The sequence below is a fragment of the Cucumis melo genome, chromosome 7 (genome assembly GCF_025177605.1).
Source record: "Cucumis melo cultivar AY chromosome 7, USDA_Cmelo_AY_1.0, whole genome shotgun sequence".
Taxonomy (NCBI): domain Eukaryota; kingdom Viridiplantae; phylum Streptophyta; class Magnoliopsida; order Cucurbitales; family Cucurbitaceae; genus Cucumis; species Cucumis melo.
The window spans coordinates 8,356,653-8,379,682 of record NC_066863.1 but is presented as its reverse complement, the minus strand read 5'-3'; the positions used below and the strand labels follow the sequence as shown (position 1 = coordinate 8,379,682).

General features: G+C 33.0%; 2 protein-coding genes across 3 annotated transcripts; one reads left to right on the top strand and one right to left on the bottom strand.

Annotated features, from left to right (window-relative positions):
• Positions 1-398: 398 nt before the first annotated feature.
• Positions 399-3,997, top strand: LOC103487577 (WAT1-related protein At1g44800-like). 2 transcript variants are annotated; one of them, XM_008445922.3, is made up of 7 exons: positions 399-775; positions 1,029-1,091; positions 1,203-1,319; positions 2,167-2,410; positions 2,524-2,682; positions 2,777-2,928; positions 3,487-3,997. In XM_008445922.3, exons 1-7 carry the CDS (start codon positions 564-566, stop codon positions 3,662-3,664), a joined length of 1,125 nt encoding a protein of 374 aa, XP_008444144.1. In that variant the 5' UTR covers positions 399-563; the 3' UTR covers positions 3,665-3,997. The 2 variants fall into 2 exon arrangements, with proteins under 2 accessions (XP_008444144.1, XP_050943492.1); XM_051087535.1 differs by lacking the exon at positions 2,777-2,928 and having other exon boundaries at positions 477-775.
• A 4,807-nt stretch (positions 3,998-8,804) lies between these two features.
• Positions 8,805-10,190, bottom strand: LOC127150356 (protein ALP1-like). Its single transcript, XM_051088055.1, has 4 exons — positions 9,903-10,190; positions 9,598-9,823; positions 9,190-9,515; positions 8,805-8,831 (listed from the first exon to the last, which is right to left on the bottom strand). Exons 1-4 carry the CDS (start codon positions 10,188-10,190, stop codon positions 8,805-8,807), a joined length of 867 nt encoding a protein of 288 aa, XP_050944012.1.
• Positions 10,191-23,030: the final 12,840 nt, after the last annotated feature.

Sequence of the window (23,030 nt, the reverse complement as noted above, 5' to 3'; positions counted from 1 at the left end):
TATAATATAATATTCTTCTCTCTCATATTCATCAATTTATGGATTACGTGTAACGTTGACGACTCGAGGGAGTTTATGACGACTAGTCTTGCAAGATTGTAGAGTGCTAGACTGAGCTTATTAGCAATTATTTTCGAAGGAAATTTTATTTGGTTCAAATAGTTAACCTAAAACCTAAGATTATGACATTTCTCTTTCCAAACGTGTGTTTTTCCATATTGCCTCTCAGTTTTATTTGAACTTGAGTCTGTTTGTGAACTTTGAATTTTGTTTAGAACAATCTTAATAGATTACATTTTTTGGTTTCCATTTGCGTTATGTGATTTCCATGTGGATAATACAAACACTGATTTTATATATATTATTATTTTTAAAAAATAAAGGCCAAATTTTTACATTAGTGCTTTAGCTTTATTTTTTTCTTCCTTTTCTATTGCTTTAATGAGCTATAAGAAGCCCATAAGCTCTCATCTTTTTTTTCACCAGCTTGAAACCATTAATCCTTTCTTCTCTTTACAAACATCTAGAGAGAGAAATCTAGATTCAAAGAGAGGGAAAAAGAAATGGGAGCTGAAACAGGGCTTGCAATGTTTTGTGGAATCATTCAAAAAATAAAACCCTACTTGGCTATGGTTTCCTTGCAATTTGGATATGCAGGGATGTATATTATCACCATGCTTTGTCTCAAGAAAGGCATGAACCATTACGTTCTTGCCGTGTATCGACACGTCGTTGCCACCATTGTCATCGTCCCCTTTGCTATCGTCCTTGAAAGGTTTCCTTTCTATCTTAAAATATTTCACCTTTTATTTTCAAATCTCTTAGCATGCTCGATATAAATGTGTGACATGTGTCAATTATATACCATTACATATATACGAAAACAAATTTAAAATATGATCAATCGTTACCTTCTTTTTCTTTCTTATTAACTTGAAACCCACAATCTAATTTGCATCAAACGGTTGTTTATTAGTATAAATTTTTTCTTACTCTCTAACTCACTCTCGATTATCATTATTTTTCAGAAAAATAAGGCCGAAGATGACATTAGCAATCTTTGCACGAGTATTGCTCCTCGGATTTCTCGAGTAATTATTATTTGCACATACTCAATTTTATCTTAATGTTGAAATTTAGCTTTCGAATTAATTAAGGTAGTTCTTTTTTTGTTTTAAATTATGATTTTGAATTAAAAACAGGCCTGTGTTGGATCAAAATCTATACTATGTGGGTTTGAAACTTACCTCAGCAACATTTACCTCTGTCACCATCAATATTCTACCTGCAGTAACTTTCATAATGGCTCTCATTTTCAGGTATTTTTATTTTTAATATATAATTTAGTGTTCATTTTCCACTCTATTTCCAAAATTATGGCTATTCTAATTTAGTTTTTTCCAAAAAGATTTTTTGTTTTCTTGTCTATTTTCCGCATCCCATACTTGGACAATATTATATTTATTATTGTTTACTGTGCCTTTCAAAACTCAACAACACTGTTGGCTATTTTAATTATTGATGCATCGATTACATTTAATACTTTAATTTAGTAGGTCAAGATGTAATTATTACTTTTAGATTAAATAACTAATTAAAATCTCCGCCTAATTCAACTAATTTAAAAATTACTGCCTCCTAATCTTAATCATTTTTCTTAATTTTGTCATGAAATATAATCCTCATTTTTTTAAAAAGTTAATTGATTAGATATTCCTAATTTAACTTATTATATATGATTCCATTTTTTTATGTATCAAAACAAAAGGAATCTAAATTAGTAATTAGCGCTTTTGTTTTTCATAACAACTTTATATAACTTTTATCTTTTAAATTGTGTTTGTTTTCTTTCCACAAGTTATTTACCATCACCTTTGTTGAAGAAAAAATGCCAATGGGTTTGCTAGCTATTTTCATTTTTAGATGAAGTTTTAAAATTTTCAAACTTGGTTTAAAATATAGCAGAAGTTGTGATATTAAAAAACTATCAAAAGGGATCTACTAATCTTTCGTTTAACAATTTTTTTTTTTTTTTATCAATAAGTCTCTGACGAAAAATAAAAAGAAACTTTCCTCCACTCCAAATATTACTTAAGTTTAAAATTGTTCGAATTCGACCCTTCAAAAATTATGAGATTTAAAATCATTTTTTAAACAATCAACCAGGCTAGAAAGTGTGAACTTCAAGAAGATCCGTAGCATTGCAAAGGTGGTAGGAACATTGGTAACAATCGGCGGAGCAATGGTGATGACTCTATACAAAGGACCAATCGTGGACATATTTCACGGTCATGGACGCCATGCCGCCCACCACAGCAGCAGCAGTGAGTCTGCCGACCAGCACTGGGTCCTCGGCACCCTCATGCTCCTCGGCAGCATCGTGGGCTGGTCGGGCTTCTTCATCTTACAAGTAATAGTCATTCTCTTTTTTCTCAAAAACACTTGAGATTTTATACTAGAACAGTCAATGTTAAAATATAATTTATAAATAAAAAGGTCTGACTCCACCACCACTGAATACAGTCGTTCACGCTGAGAAAATACCCAGCGGAGCTGTCGTTAACGGCCCTGATATGCGTAGCCGGTGCGGTGGAGGGCTCCATTGTGACGCTTATTATGGAGCGTGACTTTAGCGTGTGGGTCATCGGCTGGGACTCTCGCCTTCTTGCCGCTGTTTATACTGTAAGGGGAAAAAGGGAAAAATAAAATTATTTTTCATATTTTTTAAAATTTTATTTGAACTGATAAATAAAAAAAAAAAAACAAATTATTTTAGGGTGTGATATGCTCTGGACTTGCATATTACATACAAGGTGTGGTAATTCGGGAACGTGGCCCAGTTTTTGTTACCTCTTTTACCCCTCTCTGCATGATTATTACCGCCATTCTTGGCTCCATTGTTTTGGCTGAGCAAATTCACCTTGGAAGGTAATTTATTATTTACTTTTTCTTCCTTTTTCTATTTTTTTTTTGAAAGATTTCCATTTTCTTTTCTCTTTATTATTCACAACACTTTCATAAATACTCTTTTATGAAGTACTTGAGCAAATTCACCTTGGAATTTTGCTCCCAGATTCAAGATTTCTTTGGACAATATTAAAATTATTTAAAGGTTATTTTGATATTTAAAACCAAAAAAAAAAAAAAACATCATTTTGATAAAATCATTTTCATTCTTTTTTTTTTTTTTTATTAAAATGACCAACTAACTACTTTTAAGACATTAACCAAACAAAATGAACCAAAGTTAAAAGTGTAAGATATGAAAGTCAAAAAAAGTTAAAAAAACCACACAAATTACAACAATAATGGTTAAGCTAATTAATATTTTAGTTTTAAAATGTGGGTCACTCATATAAAAATTGGAACAAAAAAACAAAAGGTGAAATGCCAATATAAAAACCAATTACTAAAAAAACGATGAATAATTTTCCAAATGGTTAGAAATTCAAAAATTAAAATTTCCTTTTGGTGTGTTGTTTGCAGCATAATAGGAGCGATTTTCATAGTGATGGGGCTATACTTAGTGGTGTGGGGAAAAGCCAAAGACCACCTAAACAAATTGACGAATCAGAAAAGCAGCGCCGCCACCGAGTTACCGATCACCACCGAGCCGGAAACTACCGCCGCCGAGCGTTGTTCATCAAAAGCTCCACCGGCTTGATGATGGGTTGTGAAAGAGGCGCCCATTTTCATTTTGTCAACGACTTTCCCCATTTAATTTTCCTTTAACTTTAATTTTCTCATCAACCATCTTTTTCTGCAGAAAAATATATATTTAAATGTTGGTGTGTCTTTCTTTTTTTTCTTTCTGGAGGTGGGTTTAAATATATAAATCATACGAGTTTTGGCTCGTATAATTTCACTCTTTGTAATATGTAGAAAAATATGGGGCTTCGAGTTCATATAATTATGATGATGATGTTTATAAAGATCATGTAATTCTACATATATTTTGCTGTTTCTTGATCAAAACCAATAACACTTTTATTATATACTTCTAATTTTGATCTATTACTTCTCTCTCATAGTTAACAAAGTTGATGCCAACAGTAGCTTAATTTAGCTGGCCTTGGAATGCATTAGTAGTATTACAAAAGTTTGAGTAGTTCGAATTTTCCTATTTCCAATTGTTATATACTAAAAAAGATAACAAAAAATTTGATTGACCTTTCTCACAATAATCTGTGTTTTCAATTATATTCTATAGAAACCCATGCTGTCAACAGGTTAATCATGCGGAAACCGTAGGTCTATTGTAAGGAGAAGCAAAGATAAACTTGGTATTAAGAACTCACATGTTATTGTCAAGTTGTTTATATATCATGTGTGGGAGGAGAAAAAAAAAAGCAAGTTCGAGCCAACGACTCACCACTTTCTATATCTTTTGTTTTTAATCTATAGAGACACTGTTTCGACGTCAGGTTTATCATGTGGGATAAGCAAAAGGCATGTACGGGCCAACCCACTGCTCTTCTTCGCTTTTCATTCAGTCTATTACTAAGTCGGTAGGTAAAGACTACGGAGATGTAAATAAATGTTCAGGCTATAATATAGCTCACTAACAATATATTAGTTACATTTAGGAGTTAGCTAGAGGTAGAACAATATTATTAGAAAAATATTTTCGGATACAAACGGCACAAGGAATAGATAAAGTTTATATGATGCACTTCTCTAAATCCTAGAAATATATGTTAGGTGTATTTCAATAATAATACATATAACTATATTAAGATTTCGCGGATTAATAGTTTCACGTTGTGTTATTTTACTAGATTGATCTCTATTATGAGATATATTTAATTCTAGATTCCTTATTGAGTATGAACTAAATGAGTGTGAAATCCTATTCCTAGTTGATTAGGATTTAATGGAAACCCTAAATGAACTAGTATATATATACCAAAAACAATAAATACTCAAATTTTGCATTTGGAGTTTTGGTTGAGTAAGACAATAGTTATCATCAATTCTTTCAATAGAATCCAATATGTAATTTTTTATTGATAATTTGACATGAATGATCTTATAGATTAATCTATTATATATATATATATATATGTATGTATATAGATAGATTTATGCGAACATGATGATAATCCTAAATAACCATAAATAATTATATAGGTTGAATTCAAATTGCGCCATATGACAAGTTCAAAGCATTTTAACATCATCGTTAGGTATGATCATACATGTTGATATAGAAAAAATAAATAAATAAGAAAAAAGGTTGTAGGGGGCTCACTAATCTTTATCTTATTATTCAATACTCTATATATGTGGTGACCCATTAGTCTCATGTTTATTGTGCATGTGGAAGAGATCATGCAAAAAGCTTGTAGGGGCTCACTCTACCTATCTTTTTCTCTCATCATTTCGTATGAATCAACAACAAATCAAATATTTTAGATTCGACTAGAATCATCTTGATCGTAGGAGTGTGTTCCAATTGTTAAGATAGCACGTTAAGTTTAATGGGGCTTCACAAACTTTACCTTATTTCGATCTTCTAAACTTAGAGTGATATTTTAACACCAATTATTGATTGTCTTATCTTTATATCGTTTTGGATTCAGTACGGAGTGTATACCTATTTATTTTGTCAAACAAAATGTTAATGGTAACATAAACCCTGAAATTAATAAATCCAAATCCAAAGTGATACAAATGTATCCTATAAATTAATCATAGCATTTCTTCTAGTTTATCCATCTAAATTTGAAAATTACAAAATTGCATATATTTAAACATTAGCATAAAATGCTTTAATTGTTCTCATCAGGGACAGTAACAAAAAATTGAAAAACCGAACGTTAAACCAATTCAAATCGGTACAATGGTTTGGTTTGGGGTTTTTCTAGAAAAAAAGTATAGGAAAAAATGTCCTTATAAACAAGATAAATCAGGCCAATTTTATTTTAAAATTAGCAAAAAGTCAAAGAAAAAAGAAAGAATCCAATCGAAACAAAGTGGAAATAGAAACAAAAAAAAAAAAAAAAAAAAAAAATGAAAGGAAAAAGAAAATGCAAAAAATTGATGACGAAACAGTTGATAAAACAATCCAAATAAAACTAATCCCAATGACTTTATTTCTTCTTTATTGGATATTAGGTTAGATCTCTTATTTATTAGTTTGGTTTGGTTATTCTTGGTCTGGTCAAAATCGATAAAATTGAACCGACTATCAACACTAACTCATGGTGTTTAGTGTTTTACTATTGGGATGAAAATTTGAAATTAGTATATAGATCAAACAATATATTTAATATGCAAACTAAAGTGAAATATGTTCCCTAAGAATCAGTTTGGCAAAGTAAAAGTGTATGAAGGAATTTTAGAAAAGGAAGGAATCCTCAAAATAGTAAAAAAATAAAAGGGAAGGAATCAATTTCAAAGTTCAACGATGGAAATGATGAGATTGAGAAATAAAAGAGATGGAACGTGGAAATGATAGAACATTCACTTTGGCTTTAATAAAAAGTAACTTCACAATATGGGATTAAAAATACTTTCCGATTTCTTTTCCCACAACAATTTGATGCGATCACACTAATTTTCAAGAATCTAGTTTTTCATTTTGAATATAGATCATATATATAATATATTACTTAATCAAATTCTCTTTATCCAGACATCTATCAATCTTTGAGTAACCCTATCATATAACTCTTCTTCTTATTCTCTTCTTGCATCCAAGTTAACGGAGTGCACTTCTAAGTTCATTGTAGGCTCAGTGGTTGCTCTTGATCCACTTCTTGTACCTCTTCTTCTCCTTGGCGGCATTTCTACTTCTACTAATCCCTACAAAAATAACTTAAGCACTTAGCCACCTAAAATCACACTTAAAACTACCAGGTTTCCACAATCATGCTCTGAGATACCAAGTTGTCACACCCCGTCCCACAGACATGCTTGCTTTGTTTGTCATGTGAGACGCGACATGCCTTGAGCATCCTTGACGCGTTTAAATGCCAAAGACACTTAGGGTGTGTTTGGGGGAGGGAAAGAGTTATGGGGGAAAAGGATTATGATAATCCTAGGATTATGATAATCCTAGTATTATGATAATATGTGTTTGGGGGAAGATTTATTATTGATAGTGTTATGATAATATGTGTTTGGGGGAAGAATTATTATTGGTAGTGTTATTATAATATGTGTTTGGGGGAAGAATTATTATTGGTAGTGTTATAATAGTATGTGTTTGGGAAAGGGATTATTATAGTAGTGTTATAATAATATGTGTTTGGGGAAAGAATTATTATAGTAGTATTATTATAATATGTGTTTGGGGGAAAGATTATTATTATAGTATTATTATAAAATGTGTTTGGAGGAAGAGTTATGATTGTAGTATTATTATAAAACTTGTTTGGGGCAAAGATTACGTTAATTAGATTTATGTTATTTTTTTAAATAAGGAATGTTAATATAAGAATAAAAAATATATAATTTTTTTTTCATGATCAATATTCAATTATGTAATTAGAATAATCTAAACATAATTCTGTAACTAGGTTTTGAAAATATAATTCTCTTACGTTATGTCGTCCAAAATTAATTCGTAAATCCGTAAGCGTATTTAAACCAAATTATTTCCACGTATTAGCAACTTATAAATATTGTAAAAAAAAAACTTGAACGAAAACACTACATTAATAGGATAATACAACAATTCATACCATTACATTTGAAAGCGAAACGAAACTACAAACTAATTAACTTCAACAGAATTTAAAGTTCGTTATATAATAAGACATAACAAGTTAGAAGAATAACATATAGTCCAAGTAAGAAAAGTTTCATTAATACAAATAAAACAAACTAACTAGTCATTGGTTTTCTTGAAGAATGAGGCTGCAGTACGGGTACTTCATATGGTCGGGAACTTCAAGGAAAGCTTTCATGTCATCGACGTTACGCATAAGTATACGCATTAAGCGACACCTATCCATCAATGTGAGCTTAGGGATGGCCTCCAAATGTCGAACAATCTCTTGACGTGTTTGGGTAGCATCTTGACGTTGTAGGATAGGCCATTCAGCAATGCGATGAAGTTGTTCATTTCCATACTCAATGGCAGTACGAACTATGTCCCCACTATCTGTGGCATGTCCTGGACGTTTCCGCTTAGACCCGCTTGAAACATTTCTACGTTCACTGACCCTAGCGGTTCTTGTTTCCATCAAATCATCAGACGACATGTTCAATCCCGGACTGTACATTGGCGGAAAGTCCGTATCTGGCATAGCATCAGCAGCAAATGCGTCATACCCAGGAGGATCGTTTGACCCAATGTCCGCAAAACTCTCAGCCCGACCTCCTGTTGCACGATCTTTGCCAAACACGTACGACAGTTCGTCATAGTGGACAAACGACTTATTAAGGAGGCCTTTCGCCGCCGGATGACTCTGTATAAGTGCAATAATAAATTATTAGTCCATGTATTCAAATAATCAAACAAGTGTTCAAATATCTAGTAACGCACCTTTACCCAATCGTCAAAGACTTCTTTCTCAGCGACGATGCATTTTTTTTCATCATTCCACCCAAAACCACTACAGTTTGGGCCACGCATCTCCGCAAGTGCGTGAAACATTCTCTTCATCAATTTGATTCGACTATCGATGGTTGAAGCATGGATATTAGAACCTGGGATCTTGAACGCCATCATTCTCGCCAGCTGATTTAAGTACCCGGGACGAAAGGTCCCATTGTCGGACCTCCACCCACCAGCATTTACCAACTCCACGAGGCACTCCACGAGGCCTGCCTCTTCCTCTTTAGTCCAAGTATGTTTAGGTAGTCTCGATGAACTTGTCATGCTAGACGTAAAACGCAAAACATATTAGTTTCATTAAGTTCCGTATGATTAGATAACATACATACGATTAATTTCATAGTACAATGAACTCCTGCTGAAAAACAGTTTGGCAGTAAGTTAATTGGTTAACCAATACATTCAAAATAATCATGTTACAAAAACTATGACAAAATAAGACTTATTGGCATAACTACTTAAGTATGAAAATGAACGGGGAACATTTAATTTTTCTATTGGTTACGCAACTCCCATTCAGTAAACATTTCTTCTGCAAGGTTGTCCCTCCATTGACTCCACTCATTCGACGTCTCTATGTAATGTATGTCATCCGCGGCAGTAGTCGCGTGGGTGGAATCAACCTCATCTATGTTGTCTTCTATATCAAAGTTTGTCATCTCCCTATTGATAAGGTTGTGGAGGAGACAACATGCGAGTATTGTGCGACATTGAACTTCTACAGGATAGTATGACTTTCCCCGCAGTATCGCCCATCGACCCTTCAACACACCGAATGCACTTTCGATTACATTACGAGCAGAAGAATGTTTCATATTGAAGAACTCTTTGGACGTTGAAGGTGCATTTTCAGGGCCACGCCATTCTTGTAAGTGATAGCGTTGCCCTCTGTATGGTGCCAGGAAACCCTCCGCATTTGGGTACCCGGCATCAACCAAGTAGTAATAGCCTGTAATCACAATGCATGATTAAAATGTCGCAGTTGTTACTTCTAAAATTCCATTCACAGGTACAATGCCCTTGTTACTTACCCTTGGGCACCTTAAGCCTATTAGGTCTTGAAAGGGCATCACGAAGGATGCGTGAGTCCGCAGCTGATCCTTCCCAACCGGCAAGTACGTAAACAAAATCTCCTTTCATGTCACACACGCCAAGTACATTTGTGGCCACCTCCCCCTTGCGTGTTCTATACCTAGCCCGGTCACTTGCTGGAACGTTGACTTTTATGTACGTGCCATCTAATGCACCTAGGCAATTCTGCACCGCATAACTAAAAATTATTGAGAAGAACTAACGTCGTTGTGTTGGAAGTACGTAGTTCGAGACAAATGTGTACCTCAAACCACCTCCATCTTTGATCTGTGCATTCATTAGGCACCGGTTGTGGTTTTTTCAACAGCTCGTCATGAAGTCGAATGACAGCCAACAAGACCATGTTGAAATTGCGGGAAATTGTCTCGCCCGACCTCATGAACTCTCGTTGAATGACACGATTTTTCACATCGTGCGCAAGAATGTGGAGGAACATTGCTACCATCTCCTCAACATCGACGACTTCCGTCGACGTTAGTCCAGCAATGGTCCTCAGTAGGTGACACAGAATGGCGAAACATCTTCGGTCCATTCTCGTACTTTGGCGACAGACAAGGTCTGACCCATGAATCATGCGAAAGTAAGCTAACTGTCTAATCCTATGCCTAGTTTCATACGGGATGTGCGTTATCCTCTTCGTATCGTTCTTCAAAAGCTCCAACATTAGTAACAACTGTCGTTGGGATGCTATGAACGCATTTACAATAGACGCCAACTCATGTTCATCCATTATAAATTATAGATTCACACCCTGTTGGAAAATAATCCTAAGAACGTGTTAATTTGAAATGTTGTTAACGTAATCACCTACTACCAATCTAGGTTTTGAAATTTTGGAAATATCTTCAAAGGTAAACTAAGTTAATATGTTTACAAATTAAGTAATTGACTTGTACTACTTTTTTGAAAATACGTTCCTGGAAACTTCATTACGTATATTTGGAAACCCATTTTTTTAAACTAATTATGTGTTCGTCCAATAGAAATGCATTTAGAAGCGACACAAATGCGAAAATATGTTTTGAAATTTTATTTAATTTCAAATTAATTGTAAATAGTTTGTAAAATTATGTTTATAAATATACATTTTTTTTACATTAATTATGGGAGTTTAAACTAATTTTTGTTTCTTAAAAAATAATAATAATAATAATAAACATAATTTATTTGAATGACAAAAAAAAAGGTGCTATTTGTAAATTAATTGAGAGATTTTGTAAAATTGGTTTATAAATTAATTGAGAGATTTTGTAAAATTGGTTTATAAATAGAATTTCTTTACATTATGTTTATAAATATACATTTTTCAGGAGTTTGTAAAATATATTTGCCATTACTTTGTTGTAAAATAATTGAAGAAGTTTCTAAATTAATTTTTTTGTAAACCAAAATGTTTGTAAATTAACTAGGGAAGCTAGTAATTTTGTAACCCACTACATCTTACATAAAATAAAGTTAGTTCAAAAATATTATTTTGAATTCTATTTCCATTTAACATTACCACCCAAATTACATACATGAATATCTCAATAATATTGTTGAAACATCTTCGTTTATTTAATTTTCTATAGCTCACTATGTTATTATTATTCATTTACATATACAATCAACTTTTCTTAAATAATAATGTTAATTAATTTTGATGTAATGACTATCAAATTCATCGATAGTAAGAAAAATTCATACATACGGGCAGTGGCAAGTTTTGTTAATTTCAAAACAGTAGCTAACATACATACGGGCAGTGGCAAATATAGTATGGAAAGAAATTAATAAAGAATACTATAATTTAACATACGAAGAAAAATACAATTTATAACATATAATGCGAAGTGTTTTATACAAGAAACAGAAATGAATAATAAAGAAAGAAAAGAATTCATTACAGGACATATACATAAACTTCATAAATGAATGAGGTTTAAAGCCGTTGTACCTCAATTACGAATTCTTTAAGTAGGACAACCTGAAGATTTACACAACCAACCAACATTGTCATTACATATGCGTGGCCGTAAAGATTATGTATTGTAAAAAATAAACGAAAAAACGCATATGAAACATACCTTAAAAAGAAACGAAAGCTTACAAATCCATGAGACCGTACCAAAAAAAAAGTGTTAGTACATAATGTATGGGAAAGAAAGTTGCCTCAGAGTTAATAAATACCATCAAAGACGTTCAAGAGAACGCATTTATGGTACAATTTAGTGCGGTGGACTTCGTAACATCACATGTAAAACACAAGCAACCAACGAGAGACATAAAATAGAGATCAACATGTTCATAAAAACGTCGGGAGTGTGAGAATACAGTGCGCAAAGGGAAAAAAACCATAGGGAGAAAACAGACTACAACACCAAAAAGAGGCCATAGGGAGAAATCAAACTACAACAACCATATTTGTTTTGTAAAAAAAAATTAAGTAGGAAAAATTTCAAGCACATAGCAAAAGTGGCAATTGTAAAAAACAAACAAGTGTGGTTTTAAAAGTTAGATTAAAGATTATTCAATCGTAAAGTAGTGAAAACAGTGGCTAAAGTGGCAAATGTAATGAAAAGCAATTAGAGGAAACAAATCTTATGAACATACCAAAGGGGACTGCAAAGTATAAGAAAACGGGAAGAGAATGGGGCATGTAATGCTGTGAGAACATCCAAATATATAGTAATAAATAGGTATACAAGAATTAATTTAGTCAAAGAAGAATCCCATAAAATAGGGGATTTGAGAAAAGCAGTCAAACCCTGTACAGAGTAGGCATACAATTTTTTCAACACAAGTACACAGGCTACAAAAATGAAATTCAATAATGAAATTCAATGGAACAAATGAAATTTAAGAAGTTGTAAAAGAAATCCAGAGTTCCAACATAAATCATGTCAGAGGAAGGAAAAATGAAATGAAATTTAACAACTTGTAAAAGAAATCCAGAGTTCCAACATAAATGATGACAGAGGAAACAAAAATCAAATGAAATTTAACAAGTTGTAAAAGAAATCCAGACTTCCAACATAAATGATGACAGAGGAAGGAAAAATCAAATGAAAATCACATATGGATGTCAAGAACAGAGATTCATGATCATTAAACAAGTTCAGAAACGAATATGAAGAACAAAGAGGGATGTTCCACAATTGATCACATTTGAACATCAATAAGACAATTGATCACAAAGATCAACAACAAAGAAATCCAGAATTTATCACATATGAACATCAACAACAACAGTCGGATGATGGTTAACAAAGTTGACAAACAAAGATTTAAAACAAAATGAACAGAATCAGTAATATATAATTGAACTCATCACTGGCAATATGAAGAACAAATGAATGCATAATCGACTGAAAATAAGAACAAACATGAAAAGATGAAATCAGAACCACCACCACAATCCTCATCATAGGCACGTCATACCTTTGGTGCACACCGATAACCACTGTCATGCTCCCATGCCCCTACTCGAGTTCCTTTCCTCGATTTAGTGTAGAATCAATGACAACATACCCCTTCGGTTAAACAAAAAAAGTGCAGTAAACTGGTTATACGATCGGCAAGAGTGGGGAGCGGCAATGGTTTGTTCGATGGACGAAATGGTATGAAAAAATGGAGAGAGGATGAGAAGCGTTTCGGAGGTCACGCACTTTCGTGGCAACCGATCAACGAAACGAAAAATAGAGAGGATGAGAAGCGTTTCGGAGGTCACGGACATTCGTCGCAACCGATCAACGAAACGCAAAATAGAGAGGGTGAGAGGCGTTTCAGGGAGATTAGGGTAAAATAATGGAACACGAACAGATCGTTTCGGGTAGAGGATAAGAGGAGCAAATGCGTTTCGGAGGTCACGAATCGGTGAAATATAGCAAACTTTCTCAACAAAATGGAGATAATCGAAGATAGGTAAAATCAACTTCAAGAGGAAGAGGAAGGGAGAAGAGATAGGTAAAATGGAGATAATCGAAGATAACGCGACGAAAAGGGAACGGAAAACACAGGGAAATCGACGGAAAGCGGCCGGAAAATAGTAGGGTTAACAGAGGCAGTCGGCGGCTGAATAGTAGGATAAAATAGGGGATATGGGGATTAGGGTTTTCCTAATCCCCTTTTGCCATAACACTTGGGCCAAACAAGGTTTGGCCCAAATTTCTTTTCCTTTTCCCCCCATACCCGAGACCCAAACACACCCTTAGTCTTTGGGTCCTTAAGCTTTGCTTAATCGTCTAGCTTCTCTCTTTGCCTTAGCCCAAACTTACAGCTAATCTTTTAGGCGATTTAAACAACATAACCCAGAAAAATAAACCAAGCTAAAATTGTATTAAACTTCCTTAAGCGTTTTACAATAACTTTACAACAATAAATAAATACAACTCTTAAAACTTTAAAGGTAAAACGCCTTGACAATCTTCTTGCCTAGCAAGCCCTTCAACCTCCTCTTACTTGGCCTTAACACCATATTCCTAGAAGATGAGATTTGAAAACGTAAGTCTACAAACTTAGTGATGTTTTAAGAAATCCTTTTCACAAACCTTTGCAAACCAAACATTCCTCTCGTCAAGGATTCCAAATCATTCTCCACGCCAAGTTTCATTACTCCACATATAGACTACTATTAACAACAGTATCTAAGAGTATACAGATTCGTCCTTGTTGCTTAGGCCGCTAAGCTTAATATGCTCCTTTCAACGTATAAGTCAGCTTCTCATCACCATGTAGCCCATTTCACCCCATGGTTACCTTGACTCATTTGTGCACATAATAGTTAGCTCATTGGCAGGAAGTAACTAATGGTTTGAACACCATTTCATCAACAAATCATGCTTTGAAATACATAAATAATACTTTGAAACATATAAACTTTTCATGTAAATCTTTTTTAAAAACGTTTAATTAGACACCATCATATTTCAAACCATCAAAGAATTTATAAGAAAGCTTAAAATCAATCAAAACTCTTTAAAGAAAACACTCACACAAAACTTAGCCTTAAACCCGAAATACCCTTATTCTTCCTCTTCTTATGTAGTCACCTTGGCAACACTTCATCTCTTCAGAGGATTATGCAGAATAACAATAACAACTGATGGTTTGACCTCAACCCCTAATTATACTACTTTCCAAACGAGCTTGGTCACTCTTAAGCTTTTGTCTGCTTGCTAGCTTCCACTCTTAGTGGTGCACGTATAAGCTTAAGGTTTAACTTAGACATGCTTAACTTAATCTCTACACGTTGGTCCATTAGGTACACCTAGGAAATTTCTGAGAAGTTTCCTTACTTCTTCTCGTCTAGTCTTTCTTCTCACGGAACACCTTAATCGCAAAGTAGCACTTAGTCCTTAAAGTCTAACTGCTTAACCCTTCTCGGGAACTTCCTTAATCATCAATTGCTTTTCGCATAACCTTGCTTCAAAAAGCCTTCTTTGTCCATAATCACCTAATCCAAAACTCTTAGCCAAAATTTTAATCCTTAATTCTTAATTGAAGTGCAGGTCTTACAAAAAGTATCGAATAAATATTCCATCATAACATATATATATTTTGCCAATTTAATGTATTTGTAAAGAAACTTTTAAACTAAGCAAATAATAATATATTTGTTTTTAAGGTATGTCCAGTTCTTAACTTTTTCTGAATTAATTTTTTTAGATTACAATTAAATTATAGAAATAAGAATACATAATACAATTACGTAGTAATATTTGAGTAAAAAAAAAAAAAAAAACATTCAAAATAATTTTAAAAATAAAGCTATAATATAATTTCCACAAGGATGCACGTTAATGTTTTCGTCGGTTGTTATTTGACATCGAAAGAAACACATTTAGCAAATTGAAAAACAGTTTGTTCCCCCTGGTGCATCCATATCTTCAACTTCTTGAAAAGGTCTAATTAGTGTGTTGAGGTCTTCGATTGTTGGAAGTATTGTGATTTTAATTATTTTGCTCTATAAAGTTTGTAGAGAGTTCTCAAATTTCGGTGATACTTCAAGATGTCCAAACAGTGAAAATGGGGGAACGTTCTTCTGTTTGTATACAGCTTTTCTTCGGTATTGTGTGAGATTGGGCTTTGTCAACTCCATACCCATTCGGCCTTGGCCTTTAAAACTAAATATAAAAATGGGCTCAACACATAAATAACAAAATAAAACTTTCATTTTGAAAAATATCAAAAATAAATAAATAAATAAATAATAATAATAAATTAGAAAAATGGCGAATTGATTTTTATAGTTATTAATTATGAATTAATAATTTTTTTGAAAAGGAATTATGAATTAATAATTGATCGCAATATCCCTACTTCAAATCCTAATATCTAACATTTCGTTGTATTATAAATCGGATATCTCTAAATTCTAAATTCCAAATATCTAAAATCAAATTTTAACAATATTCCTAAACAATTATTCTTAAAAAAATCTATTAACTATGGAAAAATATAATATTTTCAAAATAAAACTTAAATTACACGAAAAAAAATGAGTTTTTTAAAATTAAAAAATTGATAAAAGACAAAATTCATTATACTTAATTTATGTAAATATTTGGTCAAATGTTCTATTTTTGACAAATTTCTTTAAAAAAACCTATCAACCACAACATTTAAAATAACTACTAATCCTCATCTTACAAATTTAAAATAACTACTGATCCTCATCCCACAAATTTAAAAGAATTACTAATTCCCATCCTACAAATTTAAAATAACTATTAGTTCTGATCCTGCAAATCCAGTGTCTTAAAAAACGTGTATCATCAAGTAGCCTTTCATAAAATACAAGATATCTATGTAAACCAATTTTTAACATGATCAACACACCATAAATATGTTGTATTTGCGTTAAAAATAACTATTATAACTATTAGCCATAGACTAAATTAAAGACCCACAAATACTTTATATTGAAATAAATAACTGAACACATTACACTGCATTGGTTATATTTGAAATAGAAAAATAGCCTAGGACATGAGAAGCTTGTTACTGAACCATTAGTGAGAATAAACTTCAAAAGATAGAATAATATAACACACTTTTTTAGAACCCTCAGTCCAAAAAATAAATTTGATGAAGAAATTTACACCATGGTTCCCATTTCTAGAAAGGAAACTCCAAAATCATGAGAATGATAGATTTTTAAAAAAGTTACAACATGCATAATTTGGTTTAGTTTAACACGATGGCCAACATACTAGATTTTAGCAAATACCTTGTATGTGAAGGGATCTGAGGTATTTTCGCTCAACCCCATCATAAATGAATGATAAATTCTATGCATTTCAATCAATTGATAATATTGTAGAAAATTTACATCTCTTAATCGACATCTTCCTTTCTTCCTCAAATATACATTCATAATTGAGGCTGCACACATTGAGATATGCGGCAATTTGACACTTCTTCCAGTATGAAGATGAACTCACATCTTACTTCAACCCAAGCTTTTCAATTTTTAGCCAATAGATTTACAAACTCACACTTATGCATATAACTTAATCCCCATTTTCATCTCTATTTCATATGTTTGTAGTTGGAAGTCCATTCTATCCTTGAGACTATAGTCAACGTATTCAATTGCCTAAGATCATTTACAAACACAACTTGGCATTGCCCATAAAAAAAATTTATCGATTTCATCTAGCTTTTCATTCAATCTTCACGTTCCACAAGTGTCTTTTAACTGTGTTCAGTTTTGAACCCATTAAACTTTCACTAAAAAAATGAATGGATATGAATTCAAATATTAAATAATAGAGGGTGGAAATAATTTGAATTTAAAAATTTTAATCTAGTAAGATTTATAGGGATTTAATTATAAGGTAGATGGACAATAATTTACACTCAAATTGGGATTTTAACGTTAAATTACATTTGGGAGAGAAAATCGTGGAATAAACAACCAATTACTTAAAAAGAAAACCTCACTAAGGCTTTTTTTAAACTACTAAAGGCATTGTCGGGTTAAAAAAATAACAGATCACTTGACGTAAGGGATGTTTGCTATAAATCTTATTAATTTTTTGTTTTAACACCCTTCCAAATGCAACTCTTAAAGTTGCTATATGATCAAATATCCATATAAAAATGAATATGTTGTATGATCATGATGCTTGATATTCATGTAATTCAAGTTATGATGCTAGAGTTAGGGAAGTAAACAATATAAAATATTTGAGTCTAAAGGAGTTTTTATTGTGTATTTTGTAAAGTTCTCTCTAATAAACTTGTTTTTTCCTGCTCAATTGGACACAAGTTGGTAAATGAACTCATAAGTTTACATGTTGGTTCTTGTTTTGTGTTTAAGTTTTATGTATTTCTTATTTGTTCATTTGTTAACACTGCAAATGTTGTCATAAATTTGAAAGCAATATAATAGTGTGACGTGTGATTGAAATTTCTCATTTCAATATTTAGTATGTATTGAATTAGATAGAATGATGCACAAACATGTGAACTTTCACACATCTTAGTGTTAGCTCTCTCCACTTCCTTGTGGTTGTCAAATATATGCTACTTTTTGTCCCGTTTTGTTTTATACTTTTAAGTGTTTCTGAAACTTAATCAAGTTTGTTTTTTCCTTTCAGGTGAGAACTATGTAATTATACATGGGTTAAAAATCATTTTAGTCTCTAACTTTTCTTACCAATAAAGAAAACAAGCTCCAAATCTGTCTAACCATTTATTTTACACACTATTTGCTAAATGTCAGTACTTTCCTTCTCATGTGTAGCAAAGGATTCTTTGGGGTCGAGCTTCTCCAAAACAAATTGAAACAATGTATTGGGAATGACGATGATACTATTAGGAGATATTTTAAGATCTACGATCCTCTCCCATTATTTAGGCATTTATTGTAAATTAATTTGATATTTCAAAATTCACAATTCTCTTCCATAATTTACGCATTTATTGTAAATTGATTCTATTGTAATTTTACCATATTCACTCATTTGTAATTTGTATAAATAGGTACTTTTATCATCAATGAAAAGTAAGGCAATACAAAATACATTCAAAATCTTTCATGATATCAGTGCATTCCTCAAAGTAATTTGCATACCTCACACATATTTCTTCAATGGCCACCCCTAGCTCCCAATTTGACCTTCCTAAAACCTTCAATCCCATTCCTAATATCCTCCCTTTACACTCATTTTGTTATCCAACATCTGCAACCTCGTACCCATCCGACTAGGTTCTACAAATTACGTTCTCTGGAAATATCAAGTTTCCTCCATCCTCAAAGCCCATTCTCTCTTTGGCCATATTGACGACACCCTTCCTTGTCCTCCAAAACATTTACCATGTTCAACTACTGGAACCAACTCCGAAATCAACCCCGAGTATCTTCAATGGCTTTCTCGCGACCAAGCTCTCATTACCTTAATAAACGCCACTCTATCATCCTCTGCCCTTACCCATGTTGTTGACTCAGTCTCCTCTAAGGCATTGTGACTTTCTTTAGAGAAACGTTACTCATCCAATACCCGATCCAATATTCTTGATTTAAGGTCAGTTCTCTATACTATAAAAAAACCCCCTCTGAAAGCATTGATCAATACACCTCCCGCATTAAAGCCCTTGTAGATAAGCTTGCTACCGCCTCTGTCTCTCTTAAGATGAAGAAATCCTTGTTCACACTCTCGATGACCTTCCCGCTGCCTTTAATGCATTTTGTACCTCTATTTGAACTCGCAGCAGCAACATCTCCCTTGAAGAACTTCACACCCTTCTCATTTCGGAAGAAACAACCATGGCCAAAACTTCAGCCATTGAAGCCATTCCAACAGCTATGGTGGTGTTTCACCCACTTTAGCATCACGGCAGCCGCGGACGAGGACACAGTTTCCACTCCATTGGTAACCCGAATTTTAATTCTCCCCCAAATTCTTCTAATCGTGGGACAAATTTTGCTTCAGGATCGCATGGCTTGAAGCAATAATAATTTTAGTACACAACCCAATCACTTTCGGCCCAATTACAATAATCATGTCCCATTTCGCCCACCATCCCACTTCAGCTCAATTCATCCTAATCAACATGGTATTATTGGGTTTTCTCCTTCACATGGGTCCAGCTTTGAGCCTGAAACAAATTCTGGATACTAAAGCCACATGTCAGTCTTTGAATGTTTAATTTATAGTCGATATAGGAAATGAAATAAATGCTACTTCAACTAACTTACCTGATCCACCTCCTCCTCGAAATACTCATGCTATACAAACTCGAGCAAAATCAAGTAGTTTTAAGCCAAAGGCCTTTCACATTACAAATGCTCTCCCAACTCCCACATCATACATAGAAGCCTCCAAATATCCAGAATGGCGAACTGCGATGCATGAGGAATTCAATGCTCTTTAAGCACAAGGTACTTGATGCCTAGTACCCCGACTTCCATCTATAAATGTTGTTGGTTGTAAATGGGTTTTTTGAATAAAATATAATCCTGATGGCACTATTGCTCGTCATAAGGCGCGACTAGTTGCTAAAGGTTATCATCAGGTACAAGGTTTTGATTTTGATGAAACATTTAGTCCTGTTGTTAAGAAACCTACCATACTCATCATTCTTGCTCTTGCTGCTCAATACAGTTGGCCCTTAACCCAGTTAGATGTAAAAAATGCCTTTCTTCATGGTATTCTTTAGGAAACAGTGTACATGTCTCAACCTACTGGCTTCCAAGACAAAACATATCCCAATCATGTGTGTCTCCTGAAGGGATAAAAAGCCCTTTACAGTGGAAGAATTATAGAGACCAATCAAATTTTAATTGGAACCTAAAATTACCAATACATTGGCAAAATAATTATAAAAATAATTTCTATGGCTAAGCATGCTTTCAAGAAAATATAGAGAAGAAGAACTTACGCTCGTTGACGACTCTAAATCTACCAAACACCAATTTGGGGCACCACCACTTGGAAACCTTCATATTCTCTGATTTGAGATGATTTGTAGGAACCAAATTGGATTAAGGGAATTTTTCTTTACAGAGAAGAAATTTCCGGAGAGAATTTGATGTTCATTCAAAATCACAGAACTCCCTTCTGTTTTAGTTACGCAAAAAATTCCCTCTTCTTCAGACGAAAGAAGTGGGAAGTTGAGAGAATAAATGGGAACGTGGGAAAACCACCCACGTTCCCTATTAATTCAATAAATCAATATTAAATTAACATATATTAAAATAATTAATTAATTAAATCATATTTAATTAATATTTTCATTTAAATCATATTTAAATGAATATCTCTCATATAACCTATAGTTTTAATTTAATTAATTTAATTAGATCAAATTAAACTAAACTATTAATTAATTCTCCAATTAATTAATTTCTAAATTAATTAACTAATTTCTAAATTAAATATCTTATATTTAATTTAATCCAAAATTTGAATCATATTCAAATATAAATTTCTCTTATAACCTATAGTTTTAATATGTATCACATACACCTTAAATTTTAACCTATAGGTTTAATATGAATCTAATTCACATTAGATTAATATTTGAACTCATTCAAATATTTTATTCTCTGATAATATAATATCCAAAATTAAATTTATATAATAAAGTCTAATTAAAATATAAACTTTATATTATAATGTATAACCATACATTATATTAATTCCCAAAGTAAATTTAAACATTTCAAATTGCAACCAATATAAATATATCTCATTACTCTTTATGAGCTAGGAAAGGGACCTAATGGATCTACAGATCAGAAGCTACAACGATATGAGATTAATTGGCTAAACTCATTAACCACATTAATCAATATTCGTCAACTGTGTGTACACTCCACTAAAGACTTACAGTTGAACTCTTCTCACTGTAGATATATTTCTATGTCCACGAATATAGACCAATACCAGTAAGTTAGTTCTTCACAAGTGTTCGTAACACCAGTTGGGTCAAATTACCATTTTACTCCTGAGTTACTTCTAGTCCTTAAATACCAATGCTCCTCTAATGAACAATATGTTTATGGTTCAACCACTAAACAGAAACCCCTCTCGTGCCATAGAGAGGGTAGAGCCCTTTGTTCAAGTCCCAGAGACACCATTTAAAGGAACACTTATCTACTTACCCTAAAGGTGGGCAGGAGTGAATTTCATCTTGTGTGATTATGTTCCCAACTCCCCACTCGGTCTTGTCCCCAAAATGACAAGCATATTGAGTCGACAATCTGGCCACTCTCACCTGTACAAATCAAAAGACAATCCTTGCAAACAGGAGTTCATAATACATTCAAGAATAAGACTAAGTTACCTAGGTCATCCTAATGAAATAGAAACCCAACTAGTTAACGGAGTTACTTCTAGTGATTACTATTTCGTAGTCCGGTCTTATGCAAACTTATTGCATAGAATACCCTCACTCGCACGTCGCATACATGAACACATTGGATCAATGTGTTTGTATCAAATACAAAGTGAGCCGTATCCATAGTGTTAACAGGATAAGGTACCCAACCTTAACCCTATACTATAGACCCTTTAAGCTGATATTGAACATTGATCCCCGTATGTCTCTACATACTGTTCAAGACTCATCAAACAACTTAGGATGTTAGTTTATTGGATTTAGGTTATTAAGACAAAACTAATAATATAATCAATAACGCTTATTGAAATTATAATAATAAAACACTTTATTAATAACGGTCAATTGATTATATTTACTATCTACGAGTTTTAGGACATAAAACCCAACATCTCCTACACAAGAGTTTTTATGGTCTCAAACAGGCCCCTCGCGCTTAGTTTGAACGCTTTACATCTTATTTATTCACTTTGGGTTTTGTTGCGTCTATCCCTGATCCCTCATTATTCATTCGATCAATCAGATCTTCTTTCACTTACTTACTTTTGTATGTAGATGACATCATTGTCATTGGACCTGACTATTCATACATTTCTCTTCTTAAAAACCAATTGGCCCTAGAATTCAAAATATCCGACCTTGGTCCTTTAAAGTACTTTCTTGGTCTCGAAATCCAATCCTCCATTAATGGCATATTTGTTAACCAAGCTAAATATCTTAATGATCTCCATACATCTGGAATGACCTCTGCCAAATCTTGTATCACACCAATGTCTACTTCTTTTGATCTTTATACAATTGTACCACCATTTAATGATCCATCACTCTATCGCAAACTAGTTGGTTCCTTGCAATATCTTACCTTCACTCATCCTGATATTGCATTCTTCGTAAATTGTGTCAGTCAGTTCATGCATAAACCCACTGTCATTCACTTTTAGCCGTCAAACGCATCCTCAGATATTTCTGTGGTACTCCAACCCTTGGAATGAAATTTCAAAAAGGTTCGTTCTCTCTACAAACTTTTTGTGATTCTGATTGG